At 41.2% G+C, this 22,113-nt stretch overlaps 1 protein-coding gene across 2 annotated transcripts in view; it reads right to left on the reverse strand.

Moving 5' to 3' along the window:
- The window catches only part of NAMPT (nicotinamide phosphoribosyltransferase), a 30,845-nt gene extending 14,577 nt beyond the window's left edge, over positions 1-16,268 (reverse strand). The window contains exons 1-4 of one of the 2 annotated variants that reach the window (XM_039570900.1): positions 16,122-16,268; positions 4,088-4,244; positions 2,668-2,771; positions 33-161 (exon numbers count right to left, since the gene is read on the reverse strand). In XM_039570900.1, the coding sequence (XP_039426834.1) occupies positions 33-161; positions 2,668-2,771; positions 4,088-4,244; positions 16,122-16,181 (450 nt within the window). In that variant the 5' untranslated portion in view covers positions 16,182-16,268. The remainder of the gene's footprint in view (positions 1-32; positions 162-2,667; positions 2,772-4,087; positions 4,245-16,121) is intronic. The other variant, XM_039570902.1, reaches the window with a different exon arrangement.
- Positions 16,269-22,113: the final 5,845 nt, after the last annotated feature.

The following is a 22,113-nucleotide window of genomic DNA, read 5'->3' on the forward strand; positions in this document are numbered from 1 at the left end:
TAGAAAAAACACGTTAAATTTCCAAAACTGACCTCAATCCAATTTGTGAGCCAGTAGCACTCTGGATCTGTGTTTTCTACTGTGAAAAGAACATTTCCTCTGGGAATTACAGAGCCCTCAGGAACAGCTTTTATTTCTATGGGAAGATGGCCATCGTATTTCTGTGTAAGAAACAGTAATATTGTTAGACAATAGGAAAGATGAGGACCTAGCTCTCTTTTATTTAACTGCAATGGATAAAAGTCAGGCTATGAGTTATTAATAAAGCTTTCTTCTTCTTAATTTCTTTCAACCCTGAAAATAAACCCATCAGCCCAAATAAATGAAAAAATCCACACTTAGAAAAAAGGCTGAAAATCCTGTCACTTAAAAACCAGGCTCTTTATCAAAACAAATGATGGTTATCAGTAGTAGTATATATCAGTAGTATTGGGCAAATTGAGCCAGGAAAACTTAAGCATTCTATAAAAATACCTAAGTTCTACACACAAAACAAGAAATACTTACTACTCAGTTTTCTTCAACGCTTTCATATGCTGTAAGCTAAAAAAAGTTCAGCTACTAGCTAGATCTTAAAAAAGTCCACTGGTTTTGCTTAGTATAGATGTGTGCTTTGTTAATTTATTACAGCAGGATCCATTTAATAACTATTTTAGAGAATATTTTCATCTCAATTACTCACTAAACATGAAATCTCATATTGGAGTGTCACTCTTGTCAGTCTTTCATCCCCAGAGGACTAAGCATTGTGTGAAATATGCCTTTTGAAAAAGAGTAACTTCCAAATAGCAAGTCTAAAAGAGTAATTATAACTTTCTGAAAAAGCTCTGCAAGCTATACTGGCAATACTGAAAATGTCTTGGATGGTAGTATATTTTGACAGAAAGCTTCCTATGAGAGATCCTGTTAAAGGCAACAAAAATTACATCAATTCAGAGAAATGATAGATTCATAAGTAGCATCAAAACATATTCTCCAGTACTCAGCACACATCAGAAATCTCTTCTACCTTACAGTTCAAAAGTTTATTTGGAAACATAATAACCTGAAGCAAACTGTTTATATACCACACAGGGTCTAGTTGTAAGACTTGGAGACACCTGGATTAACAAAAGACAACAAAGCCTTCAAAAAGGCTCAAAATAATTTAATAATGATTCAATGAAGGCAAAAGCATAGTTAAGTGAACGTTTCAAATTCATTTCAAATTTCTGGCACTTCACTCAGCCACTGCACCCTCCACTTCCCTTATCACACCTGAGGCAACTGAGCTAGGGAGAAACAGTGAACATACACTGGAATTCAGTGAGCAGAAGCAGGGTCTCTGTGTGCATAAAGGGCACACAAAGACACAAAGAGAACATACACTTCCAGTTTGAGAGCCACCAGCACCTGAGATCACGACATGAAAACCATGTTTGGGTTTTTGTATGTCACACACAATTTTATATGACACACACAATTTTAACAGAAAACCTGACAAAGGAATACGTACAGAGGGTACACAGGAATGCTTATTTTGACTAGAGCAAAAGTTGAATGGACTTAGACAAGCACGTTACAACTCAGTGAGGATAGGCATGCAGCATTAAAAGTGTATTAATTCCGTTTATCCAAAGAGGGATCAAGCTTACTTTAAAGACAGACGAAAGCAGTTCACAATGTATAATGTAGCTTAAATACAAATATGGATTGAATCCACATTTGCAGTTATTTGAACTGGATGCAAGTCCTCTAAAAACCTCTTCGTAACTCTCTCTTAGAAAACAGTGGGCTTATTTACCTTTCTGCCATTTGCAACATTTAGTTGAAATTCATTCTTCTCTTGCACACCTACAGTCCACCTCAGTGGCAGGATGACCTCCAGATATATTAACAGACAGATGCCCCCAATAAAAACACATTCAATTAGGTATCCAGGGAAATATAAATGCAAAGGACTAAAAAAAGGCTTTCAAATGCCAAAAATATCCATTCACCAGTGCCCACAATGAAACTTAGCATTTAATTTATCTGCAGAGATTAGTACAGCTCTGATGAATGCTATTAGTCTGAATCTGCTGCTTTTACAGAGAAGAGATGTTTGCAATTACTCGAAGTCTGACACTTTTTTAAACAAAAGGGAAAAAGGATAATTGTGGAAAGACTTAACCTGAAAGGTTTTGTGTGTCAGAAGTGCTCAGGCCTTTTATTTCATAATAAACTTCAACATTCATATCTCTGAAAAATTATGAAACAACTGAACAAAACGTTTATTTTCAGGAACTATTTATACACCCAAGAAGTTGTAATGCTTTCTGCATTCGAGTAAAAATTGTAATGATTAGTTTAAGAAAGCCATGTAAATGATGCAGGCAACCACTGTATCACACTTGGAAACCTGCCAACAAGCCCCCACTCACAGGAGCTGGCTGACGGCAGCCATAAATCCTTATTACCTGCAAAGCCGTATTTGGCATCTGAAAGGATGAAAATTACTTTTCTCTAAGGAATTACAATTATATGATTATTCTTTGACAGCTGCTACTCCCTGTACACCAAACATGAAAAACTAAATTTATCCAGTCTTTACTATCAAGATTAAAACAAGAGACTGCCATATTTATTCTGTAGTTGATTCAGAAATCCTTCACAATGATCTCCAACGATTTTCACAAATTTTTTTACCTCCAGAATATAGTTCCATCCCTTTTCATTGAAGACATCATCTTGAAAATGCTCCCTATATACTTCTTTGGCTTCCTTGATTTTCTCTTTGGTCACCACTTTACCTGGAGTTTCAGAAACAGATGAAAGCTTAGAAACTTACAATATTCGTCAATTGATAAAATAAATAACAAATAGGTTCAGGCACAGCAAAGTCACTTTGCCTTCAATAAAGGAATGAAAAACATGTCAAATGCAGAATGTTTAAACCAAACTTTACTTTCATTTATTATACAGATTAGGATGCTCAAGAAACCAAGAGGGTAAAATACGCTTGTGGTTTGAAGGTGACTCAGGAAAAATTTGAGATTATTACTCTTTTATGATGATCAAAACCTGTCAAGAGGTTTAACAATAGTGCTTTTCCCAGAGGAATGTGTTGATTGTGCAATGTGTTGACTGGCACTTGCAGCAAGGACATATCTAGTACAAGGGTTAGACTATGCCATTCCAGGGAGAATTCCAGTGGAGAGACTTTGCAACCAGCCTTTGACTGACCACTCTGTGACAGGAACCAGCAGACTAACCACAATATTTGAATGAGCATGCTACTGCTGTAGGGCCAGTCATCTACCTTAGAGAAAAACCCTCAGATTGCAAAAGACAAAAGAAACAAAATTATCAAGTGTTTTGATTATAATGGAATATCAATCTTTGGTGGAATTGGCAGAGACATTTATTGGATCAAGACAAAAACATGTAAGATGTAGGACTAAAATTTTCCTTTAAAGCTTGGCAGAAGGTAACATGCACTCAGGTCAGAACAGGTGATATTTGTACATAATGCAAAAAGCAAATAAAAACTTAAACAGCATCAAGGAATTTTCAGATGTTACTCTTAAAACTATCAGTATAAAACCCACTTTCACACGTAGCTTCTATATTCAATGAGCGAAGGTGAGGGGCATCCAAAATTTAAGGGAAATTAAATCTAAGTTAAGGAAATTTAAGGAAAATTAAAACCATTATTGGTTTACACTGTAAACAAACCAGCAAATACAGACTGAAGTTTATGTTCAGAATGCAAAACATATTTTTCATCGAATCTTCTATCTGTTTGTGACTCTATGCACAGTTTTGTTCTATTTCCATTCATTTCAATTTTGCCCACTGAATTTGGGACATGAACACCTCTTCAATTTTATAAATAAAGACACCACTGATTTTATAAATAAAGACAGAAAGGTGTCTGGATTAAGAGGGCAATACCAATCGAGGGTGGGCAACTTTTTTCACAATCACGTAAGTAAGATATTACGCATGTCACTACTTATGGTGTATCAGGATAACCTAGAATTGTTTCAGCTATAAGACTACAAGCTTGAGAAAAAGTGAGATATTTAATTAGAGGAAAAGTTTTACTGGAATTTGACACAGTTACCTTTTAAATATTTATTCAGAATGTACTGCAAACCATAAAAAACAGTTTCTTCATATTTCACTTTCCTTAATTTGGAATTTTCAGTCTTCTTTTCACGACATTCAAAGTAGGAATATACTTTGCTTGTGTTAGGTGGATATTGCTTGTAGTGTGTAACCTACATGAAGAAAAACTTCAGTAAGAACTCAAAACATCACTACAAAGCACAAGAGAAATAATATTTGTACATTAAAGCTTAAAAGTAACTGCGAGCTCTTTCGGACCTTTATTTATCTATGCACATTCTACACCACAAGTATTTTAGGGTTATTTCCAGGTTTTTAACCTCCTTCAATTTTCAGTTCAAAAGACTGTCTTCCCTCTGTTATTCTTTGCTTCTTCATGAAGTCTTTTCCCCCTAGAGTAATCTTCTCCTCCCCTGATGACTTCGCTTTGATTAACTGGGAAAGACACTAGCTAGGATTTTAGGAGCAGCACTGAACACCAATGTGCCAGGTCAGTTTTTGCTCTCCCACACTTTGGCCAAGCTTATTAGCTACAGGAAGCACAAAATTCCATACCACTACCAAATCCCTGCTTGTATTTGACTGAAGTTTTGAAGGCTACCATCCCATAGCACAAATAAAAGCCACCCAGACTGAAGAAGGCATCGACAATGGCCTTTACCCAAGTGTTCCATTCCCCATGAGTGGAGTGGGTCTCTCAAGCCCTGGTTACAGCAAAGGCAGTTTACAAATCTGTTACTGTCAGTAATACTTCTAAAATCTACCTGAGGTTTGTACCTCCCATCAAAGTTTGCTAGATGGACTTTTTTGACCAATTTGAAAGAGTTCAGGTTCAATGTTAAGGAAGCATGAGAAGTTGCGGTCTGTGTGTATTACGTAGAAACTGGTCATACAGACACAGTGTTATGCTGAATTCAACTATTACAGCTTTTTGTAGTTCCTGATAGTAAATATAGCCAGAAATTTACTTTGAGTAACAGCAGCATTTGAAACAAGTACACTCCAAACATTAAAAAACTTAAACCTGCAAAATTTCATCTCCTAATGTCTAAAAAGCAAACTCTGTGCAAAATCCTTAATTCCATATTAAACAAAAAGAATACACAATGACAGAAACTTTGTACTATCAATGTTTAAATTACAGACTATACAAATCAAGGCATCCCCAAAGCTGAAGATATCAAGAGTTTTCTTAAATTACGATTAGAAGGCTGTGAACAAGTCTATATATTCCATAAGGAAAAACTGTTCCTACAGCTGAGAAAGCAACACTGTGCATCAGAACAAAACCGAAATGGTGTGAAACTCATGTCCAAATTTTTTTCCCACTCCCACATTTACAGGTTAGAGCATGAACTCATTATATGATACTTGCTGTTACTTACTCCAAACAATCTTAAATATTTGTTTCTAATACAAGGAATTGGAAAAGGGATAGTCTCACCACTCCACCCTTCTTGTCATGATTTTTTAAATGTATCTCTGACATTCTCAAAGTAAAATATCTGAAGGTTTCCCTGATCTGTATTGCTAAAACTGCACGTTAAAGGATTTCAGAATGACAGTTTCCCCTCTCCTCTCAAATGGAACTTTAGTATTTCACTCAGTTTGGACAATGAACTAGACCACTCAACTGCATTTTTTGTTTCTCCTATACCAGTACAAGGCTGTCATGGTTGTGTTTCCAATGCTGCAAGGAAACATTCAAGAAAGGTCAATTTTAAGATCATTCTATTGTCTTTACTTGTATGAGGTTTACAAGGCCAATCAAATAAAACCCAAGCTTGTCATTGCACGTTTTCTGCCTTTACTTCAAACAAAGCACGGGACCACAGGCATTTAATGGAGCACAAACCCATTCTGTTACAATTCCACAGTCACTCAAAAGCAGAATGCTCAAGAGTAGCAATGTTAGACCCGAAGACAAAACCTGGCTTTTAGATTTAGTTCTAGCTATTAATAAATGTCTCACTTCACAAATTATAACATGTCCTTTCCTAGTTCTGTGCAGAACTTCCAAGAAGTACATCACACTGCCAGCTCACAGAAAACTCTCTGCATGATATCATCACATTTAAAGGAAAATGAAATCCCTGTACAAAAGAAAACACACACACACACCCCATTCTCTCTTCTTTACTATGGAGCAGACAAAAATAGGTTGCATTTGACATGTCTTTCTAACTAGCGGGCCTATGAAGACACACACATATATACAAACCCTTTACAAAAAATTGTATTAAGTGCACTCTAAGAAAAAGACCCTGCAACAAATCCTTAGAATGCTCATCCACTATAAAGGCATGGAGAGTGGGAACTCCTTAATTCCCACTGATGCCACCAAGGTAAGTTACAGCAACTTCATGAAAAATTTTGCTCTGTTTTACAACTGGGACTGGACTTATAAGTTCATGATTTCAGAGTAAAGGCTCAAGACAGAGCCCAGCAGCTGCAAGTGTACACAGCAGATGTGCCAGGACCAATTCTCCAAATGAGTATCTCAATTCCTTGCGACAAGAATTGTCTCATTGTGACAAGCTTGAGAGCAAACCAAAGCAATGCTGCTGTTCTCACCACAATTCAAACAAAACAATGAAAACTGTATCTGCATGAGATAGGATACTCAGGTTTCTTTTAAAAAGTTTAATTATTCAACTTACAAACTATGGGCAAGTTGCTGAAGCCAACACATATATTGTAATGAAAATTTGTGTGATCTTCAGCTCACATCTTGAAAATATACTCAACTTTGGCAGTTCAAAGACATCTCCTCCAGCTATATGTTTCTCTGTCAAAATGGTTACAGGCCCAAATTAGCTCAGGGGGCACAGTGCACTCACTGAGTTGGTGTCACCTTTTCTTATTGCATTTAAGTACATTTTTTTAGGAACATCCTATTCTAACTCTGCTCTGAAGCATGATCACAAAACACAGTGCTCTGGCTGCAAACCAGAACTTGAGAGCTGAAATCAGTCTGAAATGCTAACAGATTTATCCTTTATATAGCATACCTGGGGACACAGCTCCTCCTGACTACCTTGCTGACAGTTTCAGCCTAAAAAAACCCCACTCAAGTTCCTCAAACATTGCATCACAGGTTTAGATACCTTTTCTGACATAAGATTAGATCTTAACCTGAAAATACATACTAGCTAGTGTCCAGAAAATAGTCACTTCTAGGGATTCAAACCTACATGAAAACTTTGTGTTTGACAGAAATATAATTTTATTGATTTAGTTGCTTTAAGTACTTGAAGGAGATAAGGAACTAACTTTGCAAGTCACATGTGTAGTATGCAATTATATTCTTCACACATTAGAATCTATTTAAACAGTGAAAATACACATCCCTGACAATTAAAATATTTATATCTGAGCAAACTTTACAGCTGTAATTTCAAATATGCTTCTTTTGACATTCCACAAAGCTGCTAGTTTTATCTACAAAGCTGAGACACCCTTTAAAATACTACACAAAATTTAAAGGCACAATCATAATCTTGAAAGTACCACACTTACCAAACTCTGCGTACTTGAAGGGGGCTTACAAGAAAGATGCGGACACATTTTTTAGCAGGGCCTGAATGAACAGGACAAGGAGTGATGGTTTTAAACAAAAGGAGGGTAGATTCAGACTAGATATAATAACTTTTTTTATTATGAAGGTAGTGAAACACTGGAACAGATTGCCCAAAGAGGTGATAGATGACCCAGCCCTGGAAGCACTCAAGATCAGGTTGGATGGGGCTCTGAGCAACCTGATCTAGTTGAAGATGTCCCTGCTCATTGCAGGGGAGCTGGACTAGATGGCCTTTGAAGGCCCCTTTCAACCCCAACTATTCTTTGATGCTGTGTTGTATAGGTGTGTGAGAAGTTAAGCACAAGACCTACAACTCATGCTGACTTATCTGGCCATCTTTTGCTCCCAAGCTCTCAGACAGAGCACTTATCAGGAATATCTGGCCACAAAGTGTCACAGCAGCTGATTGTGTTAGCTGTCATTTCTGGACTTCTAGGACATGTGGAAATAATACCCATCTGCCATAGTGGTGGTCAGGAGGTTTGGCATGTAGTGAAGTGCCTGGTGGCAAAAAACAGTGTGAAAAAGGATCAAGGTGTAGGAGTGGGCACAGTTCATAAAAGACACAAAGAATGCCATTGAAAACAAAACAAACCAACCAAAAAGAAAAAACCCAACACAACACTATAAGGCACTTGGACAATGAAAACTATGCTTCAAAAAATGCCTGATCTTTCCTTGTTGTCAGATGAAGACTTGCATCTTTCTGTATCCTAAAGGAGAGTTGAAAGTACAACCAGAGGCAGTGTACAATATTTGAAATTAAAATTTATGTGACTTACAGATCAAGACAGTATTGGTAACTCTATGCTTTCAGTAAGGGGATGACAGAAGCAGGACATGTACAAATGGGCTCTTGACAAGTAGGGGTGACTATAAAATCAGTAGAAAACCCCTTCTCTACAGGAAAAAAAACCAACCTAACCAACAAACAGGAAACCAAACAAAAGCCTCTACTGGGATTAAGAGACCCTTACAAGAAAACAACTCTCCCAAGTATCTTCAAAGGCCTTTTGATGTTTAGTTCAAAGGCTGTGGTTTAGGTTTTGTCTATAAAACATATGACAAACAGCCTTGGAACTACTACCTACAAGATTATGTACTATGACTGAAATTGAGTGCTTTTTTCCAGTTGTGATAGCTCCTTATAAAAATTAATGCAAATAAAGGTCTATTCTGAACAAAAAATACCTCCACAAGGACTACATCTATTTAACTAAATCAAGTTTTTTGAGGAAAAAAACATGAAGCACAAATTGCATTTAGATCATCTGTCAAAAAAAACCCACTCCAAACATTAAGAGTTAAATTTAAAGAAAAAGGAATTAATAGGTATTCATCATAAAATAGGGATGGCTGAGGTAAGCGCTGCATTTTTCTAAGCTAGAAAAGAAGACTTATAAAAAAAATAAATATTCTTATAATCTAAAAGGTTTGTTGGACAAGATATTGCAATGAACTTACTTTAAAAGGTTATTTAAGCCTAAATAATTCAACCATTTGAAAACATGCGAAAACCAGATGCGACATGAGAAGTTAGGTGTAGCCAAAATCTCCACTGGTGGTTAATTCCTGGTGCTCCACTAGGTCAGATGCCAACGTGAACCATCAGAAGGATGCTTCCAATCCCTGTCTACAGTGAAGAAAACAACCCCCAAACACCGATCCAGCAGGATCTTGCCTGTACTGTAACTCTGTGATGATACCAGTTCAAGTAAGACAGTATTTGAGCTTTCTGGAGCTATTTTAAAAAATCCTTAGTGCAAAATGGGTACAGAACAACCTGGTCACTGAACCCATGGTGCCACACAGCCAGAGCCATGAAGACTCAGAGGGACAGGTGGAAGGTAAGCCAGAAGCAGCATGGCCTGGACACTGGGCCACTTGGCCAGGACACTGCAGGTCTGCAGCACACGGGCCTGAAGCACAGGCTTGGTCACTGTACTGCAAGGCTTGATCTCCAAGAGTTATTTAGGGGATCCTCACACTGCAATACACCTTACTGAGTTAGACAATTTTAATGCAGTGGTACTGCTGGTACTTACACTGGGGAGACTTCTGCATAGCACCCCAAGACCTCAATGAATTGCAGTATTACATATTATTTGCAAATATTGTGGAAAGAGGCCATGGCATGAAATACTGCTTTACCTAAACCTTTAGGAGAGTTAGCCAATAGACCAGTTAAAAGCAAAGTTTGCAAACAACCTATATGGAAAACAACGTTATTAGCAACAATGAGGAAATGAACCAGGACTTATGAGCAAAGGGACTGCTCCATAAGATATACCTCACTGAGATGAGACAACTAACAGCAGTTATAAGGCAGTTGTGACCCTCTTCAGGAAAAAAACCAACACAACTGTGACTAGCAGTTATATTCAACGGGGATGCTTTGGTAGCATTCAAAGCAATCACAGAAGGAATGCACACCACAACAGTGGAAATGAAAACCAAACCAAAAGCCACTATGGTTAAATGGTAAGTTTATTTGAACAAGAGAGGAAATGCCAGAATAATCAATCTTTAATAACTCAAGAGAAAGGGCATCCAACAATAGCAGGTAAAGTGCAAGACATTTTTAAGGGAGTTTAAAACAAAAATAAATCTAAGAGTCAAGTACAATCGTACTATTTTGATTATATGAGCTTCAAATTACCATAGAATAAAAAAGCCTTAGAGAGACTTCAGGCCCATTCTTAGAATACATAAGATTGAGACAATGCTTAAGAACCAAAGTGAGAATATTGGGAGAGATCTGCTCTTACGAGATGAGAGAGATAAGCTAATGGAGGTTATGACTGAATGATGACCTTGCACTACTTCTAATGTCTCCGTATTAGAGTTCATCCACCATTTCTTATATGTTTATTGAAAAATAAGAGGACCAGAGGTGAGAAAAAAAGAAGTTAAGAGAACAGTCAGTACTATGAAAAATAAGGAAAGCACATGCAACTGAATTCCTATGGAAGCTGCACATTATCAGCAGAGATGCTATACATGACCAGGTTCACATTCATTTAAAATGCAAGGTCAAGTGTAAGCACTAGAACTGAATGTATTCTAAATTTCTCAAAGAAAATACCATGCTTAAAAACAGTAACATTTTACAGTAGATTTCTTTACTACTAAAGATTTTAATGGTTTTTGTTGTGGTTTAACCTCAGCTGGCAACCAAACCCTGCTTGCCACTCACTTGTTCCTCCCAGTGGGATGGGGGAGAGAATTAGAAGGGTACAAGTGAGAAAACTCATGGGCTGGGATAAAGACAGTTTAATAGGGAAAGCAAAAGTTCTCTGCACATAAGCAAAGCAGAACAGGGAATTCATTCATCACTTCCCATGGGCAGGCAGGTGTTCAGGCATTCCCAGAAAAGCAGGGCTCCAGCCCGCGTAGCAGTTACTGGGGAAGACAAATGCCACTACTCCAAATGTTTCCCCCTTTCCTCCTTCTTCCCCTAGCTTTATATGCTAAGCATGATATCATGTGGTACAGAATATCCCTTGGGTCAGTTGGGGTCAGCTGTCCTGGTGTCCCCTCCCAGCTCCTTGTGCAACCCCAGCCTCACCACTGGTGGGATGGTGTGTGGGGCAGAAAGGTTGACTCTGTGCAAGCACTGCTCAGCAAAATCAAAAATATCCCTGAATTATCCACATTGTTTTCAGCACAAATCCAAAACATGGCCTCATACCAGCTCCTAGGAAGAAAATTAACTCTACCTCTGTCAAAACCAGCACAGTTTTACATTCAAGATTATCACAAAAGAGACAACAAAATGCCTTATGTTTACTGTTTACACATTAGTGACTAGTCAGCTATACTACTGCACATGCTGCTATAAGTTTCCTGTTCCTTAATGAAAGGGGAAAAACATTTACCTTTTCAACAATGAAAGCTGCAATGATTCTAGAAGGGGTTGCTTCCCATTAATTTAAAAATTGGCTGAATACAGTTGCAGTGCTCCCTTCGAGCAATGATGTCTTGGGGTTTGTAAGAGAACCATGTGACTGCAAATCAAAACTTGGAGGATAATGAACCCAGATAGCGTGAAGATTACGTCTTATAAGGAGCGTCGAGCCAGAAGTTTCTGATGCTTTCCCACTGGCAGAATTACAGGAGATAAGAGAACACATTCACACTCCCACCACAAGATTATAATTAAGGAAAAAAATATATGGGCTGCTGTAAAGAATATTTTGCAGTCATTAAGTACTAGTCAAATCCAGTAGGCTAAGGAGTACTCATGTCTCTTCCTCACATACCTCTAGCCTTCTAAATAAAGAATATACAGGCTGTCAGAGCCTAGAATAAACACACACTCATGTGAAGTGTTTCAGAAGTCAGTGCTCTCCTACATCCATGCAGAGTAAAAGAAGTCATTTAAAGGGACAAATACTTAAAATTCAACATGTAAGGCATACAGAGTTAAAACTCTGTATATTTTGGGTTTCCTTAAAGCATCCAGAAAGAAATTAATTCCAAAACAGATCTCATTTACAGTCTAGATAGCAAGTCAGCTCCTACTAAGAGGTAATTGCATGGCAGCTTATTATAGCTATCAGCTTAATTACGAAACATGCCAAGCAACAGTAATAGATCTCATTGGCAAAAGCAAAATAAGCTATTATTACTCCAGCAAACAAGGTTCGGTCAATAGCCTTTCCCCACTTGCAGCTCATGGTCCATCCAACCCAGGCCTGGTACGTGCCACTCATGGCTGTCTTCCCACTGAACAACACAACTCTGCCAAGCTGATCCTCTCAACACAGTTTCAGACTACATATACCCTGGAAGATTTCTTGCCTGTGCAGAAATAAACAAATACAGGCTAAACAGAGCACTGGGAATCAAAGAGAAAGAAAATGCAGAGGAGGTGTGTCAACGATGTCAGATGAATGAGGAACTGAAGGGCACAGACCCTCTCACTGGGAAAGGGCAGAAAGTGAACAGAATCCCACTGTCAGAGGGGGATAAGACTGCTATAGTATTGTATAATCTATATAGAGCTAGCTATATATATGTAGCTATACAAATTGTGTCTTGCTATAGACACAAGACTAAGACATCATGCAGCACGAACAGTGATTTTCAGGGAGCCTGCTGATACCCCCTCACTTGCAGCTTTCTATCGACAAGGACTTCGACTTCAAATACTTCCCCTTTTCAGCAATACCAAGCCACTAGCAGAAAACTTCACTAATAGAAATGCCATTGCTATACTGAACATAAAGACAATGAAGCTCCCCAGATAACACTGCATTGATTAATCTCTTGAGTCTCATGATCAGAAGAATTAAAAAGACTGCTGTTACTTATCAGCATGTTGCACACACACCATACCTTATGCCCATGCCCATGAGGGCATGGCATATAATTCCCAGCATACAGGAAGAATTACGCTTTTGGGGGATTTGTAAAAGCTTAAGAATATGCAGCAAAGTACACTGGAAGAAGAACCTAAGTGATGTAAAAACACTTATCTTGTTATCAGGTTTAGAGATAAATTGTACAGTTTGAAGCCTAGCCTCAAAATCCTGGAGCACTTGTACAATTGAGTAAGCTCCAGTCAGTAATGGAAGCTCGGTACTGGAACCAGTGCATATTCACCTACTGGGAACTACTCCCATCTAGAAATATTGACTTTACTAGCAATCAGTATGATACTCAGCACTTTTTCAAAAACACTTTTAAGATTTTGAAACTGAATATTTGATAATCTCTATGATTTAAGAGGAAATGTCCTATGATGCACATGAAGACAGCAAAATAGTGTAGAAGGAGGGGAGGCTGGATTAGCTCTCAGCAGACAAACCTTTGCCTACCAAATTACTTTGTTTCTGAAATTGCATAGGCACTAAACCAGTAATGAGTTGTCTTTTCACCCCAGATTTACAACTGCAGCAACAGAGAACTGGGACACCAGAGCTAGTACTCAAACTAACAAGTTTTGACAGGTATGACCCTGAGACACCACAACTTTTTTTTTGATGGGCAACTGCCTAAGCTAGGGTTGTACCCCTCAGTATGGTCTGCATATATTTTTTTCTTTCACAGCTGTTTATGTCTATGTGATTTTTGGTACCAATGTTAGTTTGCATGGATTGGCATCTACTGCAATTGGATCACCACATAAACTTCTGACTTGATCCATGTTTTTTCTCAGTCTAAATGTTATGTACAGACAGAAACAGATGCTACAGTTGTGGACACGGCAGAACTACGTAAAAAAAAACAAAGAAAAAAAAGAAAAACCACAAAATCAATTCTCACTTTTGTTTTAATTGCTAGTATGAGTGTTTGGTAGCTCCTGTAAAAAGCTTGATGTTGCAAACTACCAGATATTTTAGTGCAATTTTACTGAAAGTGCTCTCACTAAGTATGTTTCATTGATTAGGAAATGACAGTATCATCCAGGGAGAAGATGTTTGCTCATATTACCTAACGAGATAAAAGCAGCTACTTGTTTAAGCTTTGTTCAGAGACACTGGAGTTCCTAAGATTTGGAAAAAAGCATATGGAAACACAGACAATTTGAATAGCCCTAACAAAGCAGCTGAGGGCGGCAATTACTCTAAATATAATACAAAATGCTCCTAGCTGCCACAGAAAACCTCATCCAAATTCAGTTTTAAACTGGAAAAAAACCAAACCCCACCACGTCAGGCCTTTATTTGACCTCTTTAAGGGTTCTACCACTCCTGGAATGTTACCAAGTCATCTATACTATGAAACAGCAAACAAAACAGAAACAAACTGGTTTAATATCATTCCAGTGTGTCTCACTACCACCAATCCTTGAGCACACCCAGAGAATTTAGAAAAAAGTAGTGTGCAAATTAGATTTAAAGTAGATAGTGTTTAAATCCAGACCTGCAGTATTTAATGTGATTAGTCTCAGATATGGAAAAAAGTGTATCTTCCATATTTGAATAAGTTAGATTAGTGTAGTGGTTTGGTCCAAAATACTCATTATGACAATAACTAACACTTAAACTTAGTTTACAAAGAGGACTGTAGCTAGATTACGCCCTGAATGGAAGCAGCTTTGCAAGCCTCAGCAGCATCAGGATGCCCTGACTGAGCTGCTCCAAGATTTATCAGCATCTTCCCACCTTCCTAAACTCCTTCCCACAAACAGCAACAATAACTGTTAACTTTCTTTTCATCTTGACAGAACGTATAGTAATAATAACGACAATGACAATACTAATAATAGTAATAATAATAATATCACCATAGAGAGGCTGGGAAAGGCACAAGTCGGTGGTTAGAGCACATAGTGAGGTTTGTAGTTCAGTAGTTACTCAGTAACAACACCCGGTCAGAACATAGCTTTCGCTTTTCAACTCCCCTATCCAGAAGTACCCTCCTCCCTGAAACTCATCCCAGCAGCCCAATGTTGAAAGAACTAAAACATAATAAATGCTTTACAGTGACACCCAGAACTGTTACTGTAGTTTTGTTTAGGCCACCAACAACCTCTTTGACATTGCAATGCAGCTCCTGAAGGAAATAAGTGAGTCTTCCAGCCTAGGAGAGGCCGGGCACATGTGTCCAGCCAGGGGGAGTCACACGCTGGCTCTGCCCAGGACCTGGAGGCTGAAGGCTTACATGACCGCGACGCCGCGCAGGGGCAGGACTTCGGCCCGGGCACACTCGCTACGAGGCACGTCAGGAACTGCCGGGGCACAAATCACCGGGTCGGAGCGCGGACGGGGCGCCTGCACTTTGCCACTGCTGTCAGCACCACTAATCCCAAGAAACGAAGGGAGGGCCGTGCAGTGCGGCTCTCCCCTCTGAGCCAACACCTTGCCTACCGAATGTGACACCGCAGTGGTCGGGAACTAAGCACAGGGCTAGAAAATACGTATTTTGCGCCAGTCGGTTCCCGGAGCGCGCTGCATCACCGCCAGGCACACAGCCGCAGGCAGTGACCGGCGCGAGTGGAGCACAGCGGGAGGGGCGAGACGCGGGAGAAAGAAAGAGTGACTGCTCCGCGGCAGCGACATGTGCGCCCTCTCCGACCCCGGCCAGGGCGGGCAGCCCGGGGGGCCGGACGATGCTCGGGGCCGGGCGGCTCCCGCGTGCCCGCCATGGTCGCCCCCCGCGCCCAAAGGCGGCGGGACGGCAGCGCCCACCCCGCCCGCTTTCACTTTCTTTTCTGGCCCCGCCGCCGCCCCCAGGCTGCGCGGCCCGGGCACCCCGCGGGGAGCGGCTCGGGGCTGCCGGGGGCGAGGGGGGCAGCCCCGGCCAGGCCTCCGCCGTCCCCCCCGCACCGCCCCGAGGCCGGGCACCCTCGCTGGCGCCTCGGGGGAATCTCCCAGCCCCGGCCAGGCGGGGAGGGGGCCGGCGGCGGCGGGGCCGGCCTGGCTCGGCGCCCTGCGGATGGAGCGCCTCGGCGGGTCCGGTGCTCGCAGAGGTGGACCCCCTCCCGACTGCCCGTGCCCACCTTGTAGGAGTCGGTGGCGAGGAGGATGTTGAACTCGGCCCCCGCCGCAGCGCACTCCATGTTGCCGAGCCCCGGGAGGCGCCGCACGGACAGAACCGGGCTGCGCCGCCGCCGCTGGCGCTCGGAGCGGGGGGAGCGCGGAGAGAGGGGCCGGGGCGGGGCGGGGACACGGGATCGCGACCGGGGGGGGGGGGGGGGCTGAGTGGGGGGGGAGAGCGCGTGGGGGCGCTGATTGGCTGCGCCGCTCTGCCGCCGAGGGAGGTGCCGTGACGTCACCGCGCGGAGGGCCGGGGCCGGGGCGCCGGGGGTCTCTGATTGGTCCCGCCGCCGGTCGGTGCAGAGGGAGGGGCGGGCGGGGAGCATCCCGCGCCGCACGTTCTCTTTCATTGGGTCTGGGCGGGGCCGGCTCGGTGACGTCACCGCGCGACCGGCGAGCGCGCTGTCGCTATTGGCCGGCGGCGCGCGCTCGGCTGAACGGGCGGTGGGGCCGAGCGGGGCGGGAGCGGCGCGCGCGTGCGCGGGGGCGGGGGGGGTCCGGTTTCGGTTCTCGGCGGCTGCCGAGGTTCCGGGAAAGGGGAGGCGGCGGCACCGGCACCGCCCTCGCCCTGGCTCCGCGGGGGGACCCTGCTCGCTCCCGCATCCTCCCCCGCGCCCGCTCCCGGCCGAGCTGAGCTCCAGGGCGGCCGCTGCGCTGCACGGGCCCCTCTTACCCAGGGACTGGGGCTGATGCCCGTCTGCGAAAGGACCTCCCGGCCTTCCAGAGCACCCAGATCTCCATCCACCTCCACTGCCTCAGTGGAAGAACATGACACTTTTTGACAGAAAAGACTTCCGAGCCCTCTCTTAGGTCGCTGTTGATCAGCGATTACAAATAAAGTTACACCTGCTTTCCAAGAGCTTTCTTTTATACTCATTATAATTTTAACTGGTCTTCTAATTCGAGTAAATACTTGAGGTTTTTGAATCGTATTTGTCTGGTATTTGACTAGAGGAGGAAGAGGAGGCTTGGGTGGCTTTATCACTCTACCAGCACCTGACAGGAGGTTGTAGCCAGGTGAGAGGCGGGTTCCTCTCCCAGGGAATGGGAGAAGAGTGCACGGCCTGAATCTGCACCTGGGGAGGTTCAGGCCGGGCATTAGGAAGAATTTCTTCGCAGAAAGGATGATTAGACATCGGAATAGGCTTCCCAGGGAGGTGATGGAGTCACCGTCCCCGGAGGAGATTGAGGAAAGACTGGATGTGGCACTCCGTGCCGTGGTCTGGTTGACACGGTGGTGTTCGGTCATAGGTTGGACTCGATGATCTCAAAGGTGTTTTCCAACCTAATGGATTCTGTGAGCCTGTGAATTGTTCTGAGACAAGAGAGCACTCTTTTGGAGCAAGTAGCAAATACAGTTCCTGTCACAGCTGTGGCTCTTCTGTGACTGGAAATGGTTGTCTCACTCTCTGCTAATCAGGCATATGGAAAAATAGCTAACTGTTAACAATGCTACTCTGCTGCATTAAAAAAGAGAAAACCAACAAAAAACCAACCTGGTCAGTTAGCCTTTTCTGAAAAACCATTGGTGAATTAACACTTCAGTTGTTATTTGATGGTATACAAATCCAATAACCGTATAACTACTGTTCATTAATATGATTCAGAAACATTGGGTTTCGCCAGTCAGATTTTGGTAGAAATAAGAATGTCCAAAAAAATTGCAAAGGGTAAGATTGGAATGAGATCTAGGTATTTCTGGTGTCATTCTGTATAGATCCTGGTGTATCCATAATGCCACTGTGAGCCACATTAATTTGATTACCCTCGCGAGTCCCTGCTGACCTCAGCATGCTCTTGTTTTATGCCGATCCATGTGAGAAAACCACTGGGTTTATATATATAAATACATATACCTTGCCCAGAGAGGCTGTGGGGTTTCCCTCACTGGAGATATTCAAGAACCATCCGGTCACAATTCCATGCCATGTGGTCTAGGCTGACCCTGCCTGAGCAGGGAGGTGGGACCAGATGACCCATTGTGGTCCCTTCCAACCCTACCTATTCTGTGATTCTGTGAAACTACTTTCATTAGTTTTCTTAGGAGGGAAAGGGTTTCCATAGCACAGGAAAAGGTCTGTGAAGAAGTTGGAAACATTAAGAGACTACCTACATCAGGAGTTTCCTGTACACTTCCGTCTTGTTTGAGTGCTGTTTTTCAATAAAATCTGCTAATAGCAGTGGTAATTGCTGTTATTGCTATTAGCCACCACGAACTTGCAACTAATTCTTGTCTCAGATTTTCTACTTGCTTTTGTTCAGTCTCATGGACACAAAGTTATCTTCTTACCCTAACTTCCCCATCAGAGCAAAAAAAAATTGAAATTTTCATTTTCTTTCTAAGGTCTCTCTGTAGGTCTTACCCTTTTTTTCTCTGTCTTGTTTGTTGCTGCATAGACAACCCAGTCTGCTCTCTTCCACTGGCCAAATTTATCTAAAAGTGCTTGCTAGTTTAGAAAGCTGCTCTACTTTTTCCACATTCCCCTTAAACATAAAAGTATTTTTCTGAAATTGTCTGGACTTTTCCTTAATTCCTTCTGAAGATTCCTTTTGTGGAGTCCCATCAATGTGACGACATGATCATGGAATAATTTGAAATTATCTTTGTATACAAATCTCCCATGTTTTGTCAAAAAACTTTCTTCTGAGGTGTCACATCAGGATATTGCCCCTTAACACATCTTTTATCTGTATTGTCTGTCCTTATCTTTTTCATGGTGAAATTTCTCTGCTGCAAGGGACAAAGCTTAATTTATTTTTTTTTAAATTCTGCTTTAATACAAAACTGATTAGTAAGAAGAAAAGTTATTTTATCAGATCAGTCTTTTATCTTAATTTCAGCAAGAAATTGGAAAAGTCAGAAAAGTATTACAGGGCTTGTTATTTGGTTGTTTGGGGTTTTTTTTTTTTTGATGGAATTTCTCACCACAGAATTCTGCTGATATATCTTCAAGCCTTCAATAGAATAATTAATGATGATTTGCTCAGACAGAACTTTTGTCAGCATCTCCTTCCTCCTCCTGCTGGCTCTTTCTTGTATCTTACAATGTGCCAGAACTTGATTAATGGTTTAATTTAGCTCATATGAACATATCTTAAGCTGTATCTGTAATGAAATATTGTAAAGTTAGGGCATTTCAGAGTATTAATAGAAAATGGTACTATGCTAAACAGAACTATGTTAAATCACTATTTGCTAGGGAGGAGGACATATTTTAAGTTTGGAGAAAATTAAGTACAACTCTTGCAGCAGTAGATGGTGGGAGTACTGTTACAATGTTGGAAGAGAAATAATCCTGGGAAACTCAAATACTTGCTTTCTGTGCTGTATCTGTCATCTATTATCTGTAAAACCGACTTTGGACTGTTCAGCTGTCTTGTTGAAATCAGGATTTGTAATGTATATGGGGCTTAACTTCTCCCTCCAGATTGAACCATACCAAGGAATAATGTTCTTCAATTTAAATGCGAGCTCAGCTAAATTGTTTCTGATACAATTTGCCTACTGACAGAGTTGGAGTTCTTTAACAGTTATCTTCCAAAGTTTTCCTTGGGCATGTGGAAAGATTTCTAGAGGTGCTTGTTTAGATATTTTTAATCAACAAAGCTCTAATGGTAGCTTTAATAAATTCATATTAATCCAGGGACATGTTTTGTTCCCCAGGGATTTCTGATAATAAATCTTTGTAGCAGAATTGTGGAGTCAGCATTTTATGTATATAAAGTCCATAATATAGTCTGCTACTGTATCTGGAGGAAAACTATCCTGCAAATATATCCTCAGGCTGATGTCTTAGGAGGAATGCAAGGACAGTCAAATTAAGATGAATATTACATTAAATCCTTTCTTTGATCGCTACTGCAAAACTTGGTATTTATTTCATCTATCTGTGAGAGTCCCATCACCACTGTGTAGAGGATCTCTCTGACTGGAATTTCTACACACACCATGGTTATGTACAGGGCGTGAATTTTCTTCTCTAGTGTTTCTGGTTGTTTTGGTTGTTAATTCTGAGCCTGAACCAATCCCCTGTGCTCCCTTTATCTGGGTGATAATTCCAAGGCATATTGACAGATTAAATGTCAACATTGTTTCTTAATACTGTTGTTTTTCTTTTCAGATATACTGGCAAAAGGGCAGAATTTTAAATGTGCTTCTTTGTGTTTGGCGTATCTAGTACTTGTGGTGGTGTTCAAGCTTACAATTTTTGGTAACAGGTGCCTTGGTGCCTGGTGGCCAGACTGGTGCAGCTGGAGTTTATCAGGTGTCTGTCACTTGCCACCTCACTGCATATGGTTCTTTGCTATGAAGCTGTAAGGAAAACAGAGTGGAGCCTGTAGACATTTTTCCCCCAAGGCTAAACTCCTTTTATCCTTCCTAAAGCTTCCTATCCTACGCCATTCTGCAACATCTCAATTGTGTTCTTGTAGTGTACTTTCATCTTGGATACGTGGCTGGGAGTCCAGAGTAAATCAATGCATAATTGGTTAACACCATCTAAGCAGATTTTAATCTGCGCAAGAATTTAATTCTCATTGCTAAACCATATCCCTCAATAGTCCTGTTAAATAGTATCCCAATCACAAGGAATCATGGAGAAGTAGATTCTTTTGCATAGAAGTGAATAAAAAGTTCTGGCTCATATTCAGTGAATGAAGCAGACCTAGTGTTTCTACCTTGTAGTTTATAAAAAGGCTTGTGTAGAAGTTTCTCTTTAAAAATGATGGGCTATGCAGATTGTATGTATGAAAAACTGACTTGACTGTATATATGAAAAATAAGAGCAATTTCTTTATCTCTGTGGTATATAGGACAACGTTAAATCTGGTGCAAGATTATGTTTACAGGAGATGGCAAATTCTTCTGGTGAGCAGTCACATCGGATTATATGTAATTTGACATTTAGATCTTTTGTTTATGCAAGTGTATATGTATATATATACACACAATCCCTAATACTCGTTTGAAATACTGCTTGATGGTCTGTCTACAGACCTGTTCAGTCCAAGGCATAGCATCTCTTTTCTGAACTCCGCCTACCAAGTGGTGTTTCTATGACTGCAGGACCTGGGTCACAGGACTTTGGCACAGCTAACCTTCACATGTTTGCCAGTTTTTGTGCTTCTGAACATGACTCACAGCAAGTCAGCTTTTCTTTACATCTTTTTAAGAACTACATATGGCCACTAGGTCTTATCTTTGGAAGTCAATGCCTGTGTTTCTGCAGGGACTTGTATTGCTAGCCTTCCAGACATGCTGTGAGACTTCTTGCCTTGACTTTTGGAAGAGATGAATTTCAGATTGTGGTGATGGCTTTGTATGACACCACATAAATTGTTATTTCTTGGCGTGCATTGCATACCCAGTACTGAGATGTTTGCATGTTCTTCAAAGAGTAACAGAAGTTCAGTCACTTCATTGCTCAGAGTATTGTGAAGCTGAGGTAGCTTGAAAATACTGTCGCACGGATGGGTGAAATGACACAGGACACCCTGAGATTTACTGTTGCAAAGATGTCTGACTGGTTCTGAATTGACACTATGTATCTAGCACAGTTCGCCAGTTTTGGCTGTGTCCCAAGGTGCCCTCTACCAAGAGCCACTCAGGTGGATCTGCTGTCTATCTTTTCCATGCTGGAGTCTCCTCATGAGATGGGTGACAAGTAAGTGTTGCTCATGGGTATTTGAGTGCATCTGTCTAGCATCAGCTTGGATCAAAAACACCCTTCTGAGCAGGAACTTGCTGAATCTAATGCAGCTTTATAAAGGTAAATGTGCAAGTCTTGCATTTCTGGGTTTTCTTGGTTTTGTACTGTGGTTCAGATATACAGTTGTATGGAGCTGGCTTGGGTTAGTAAAGCTGGTTCTTTATGTTCCAGGTCATATAAAAATGGCAAAACTGCTTCCTGAACTGACACCAAATGCTGTGTAATGTTGTTTGTGCAGCACTGTACC

The sequence above is a fragment of the Corvus cornix genome, chromosome 1A (assembly GCF_000738735.6).
Source record: "Corvus cornix cornix isolate S_Up_H32 chromosome 1A, ASM73873v5, whole genome shotgun sequence".
Classification (NCBI taxonomy): domain Eukaryota; kingdom Metazoa; phylum Chordata; class Aves; order Passeriformes; family Corvidae; genus Corvus; species Corvus cornix.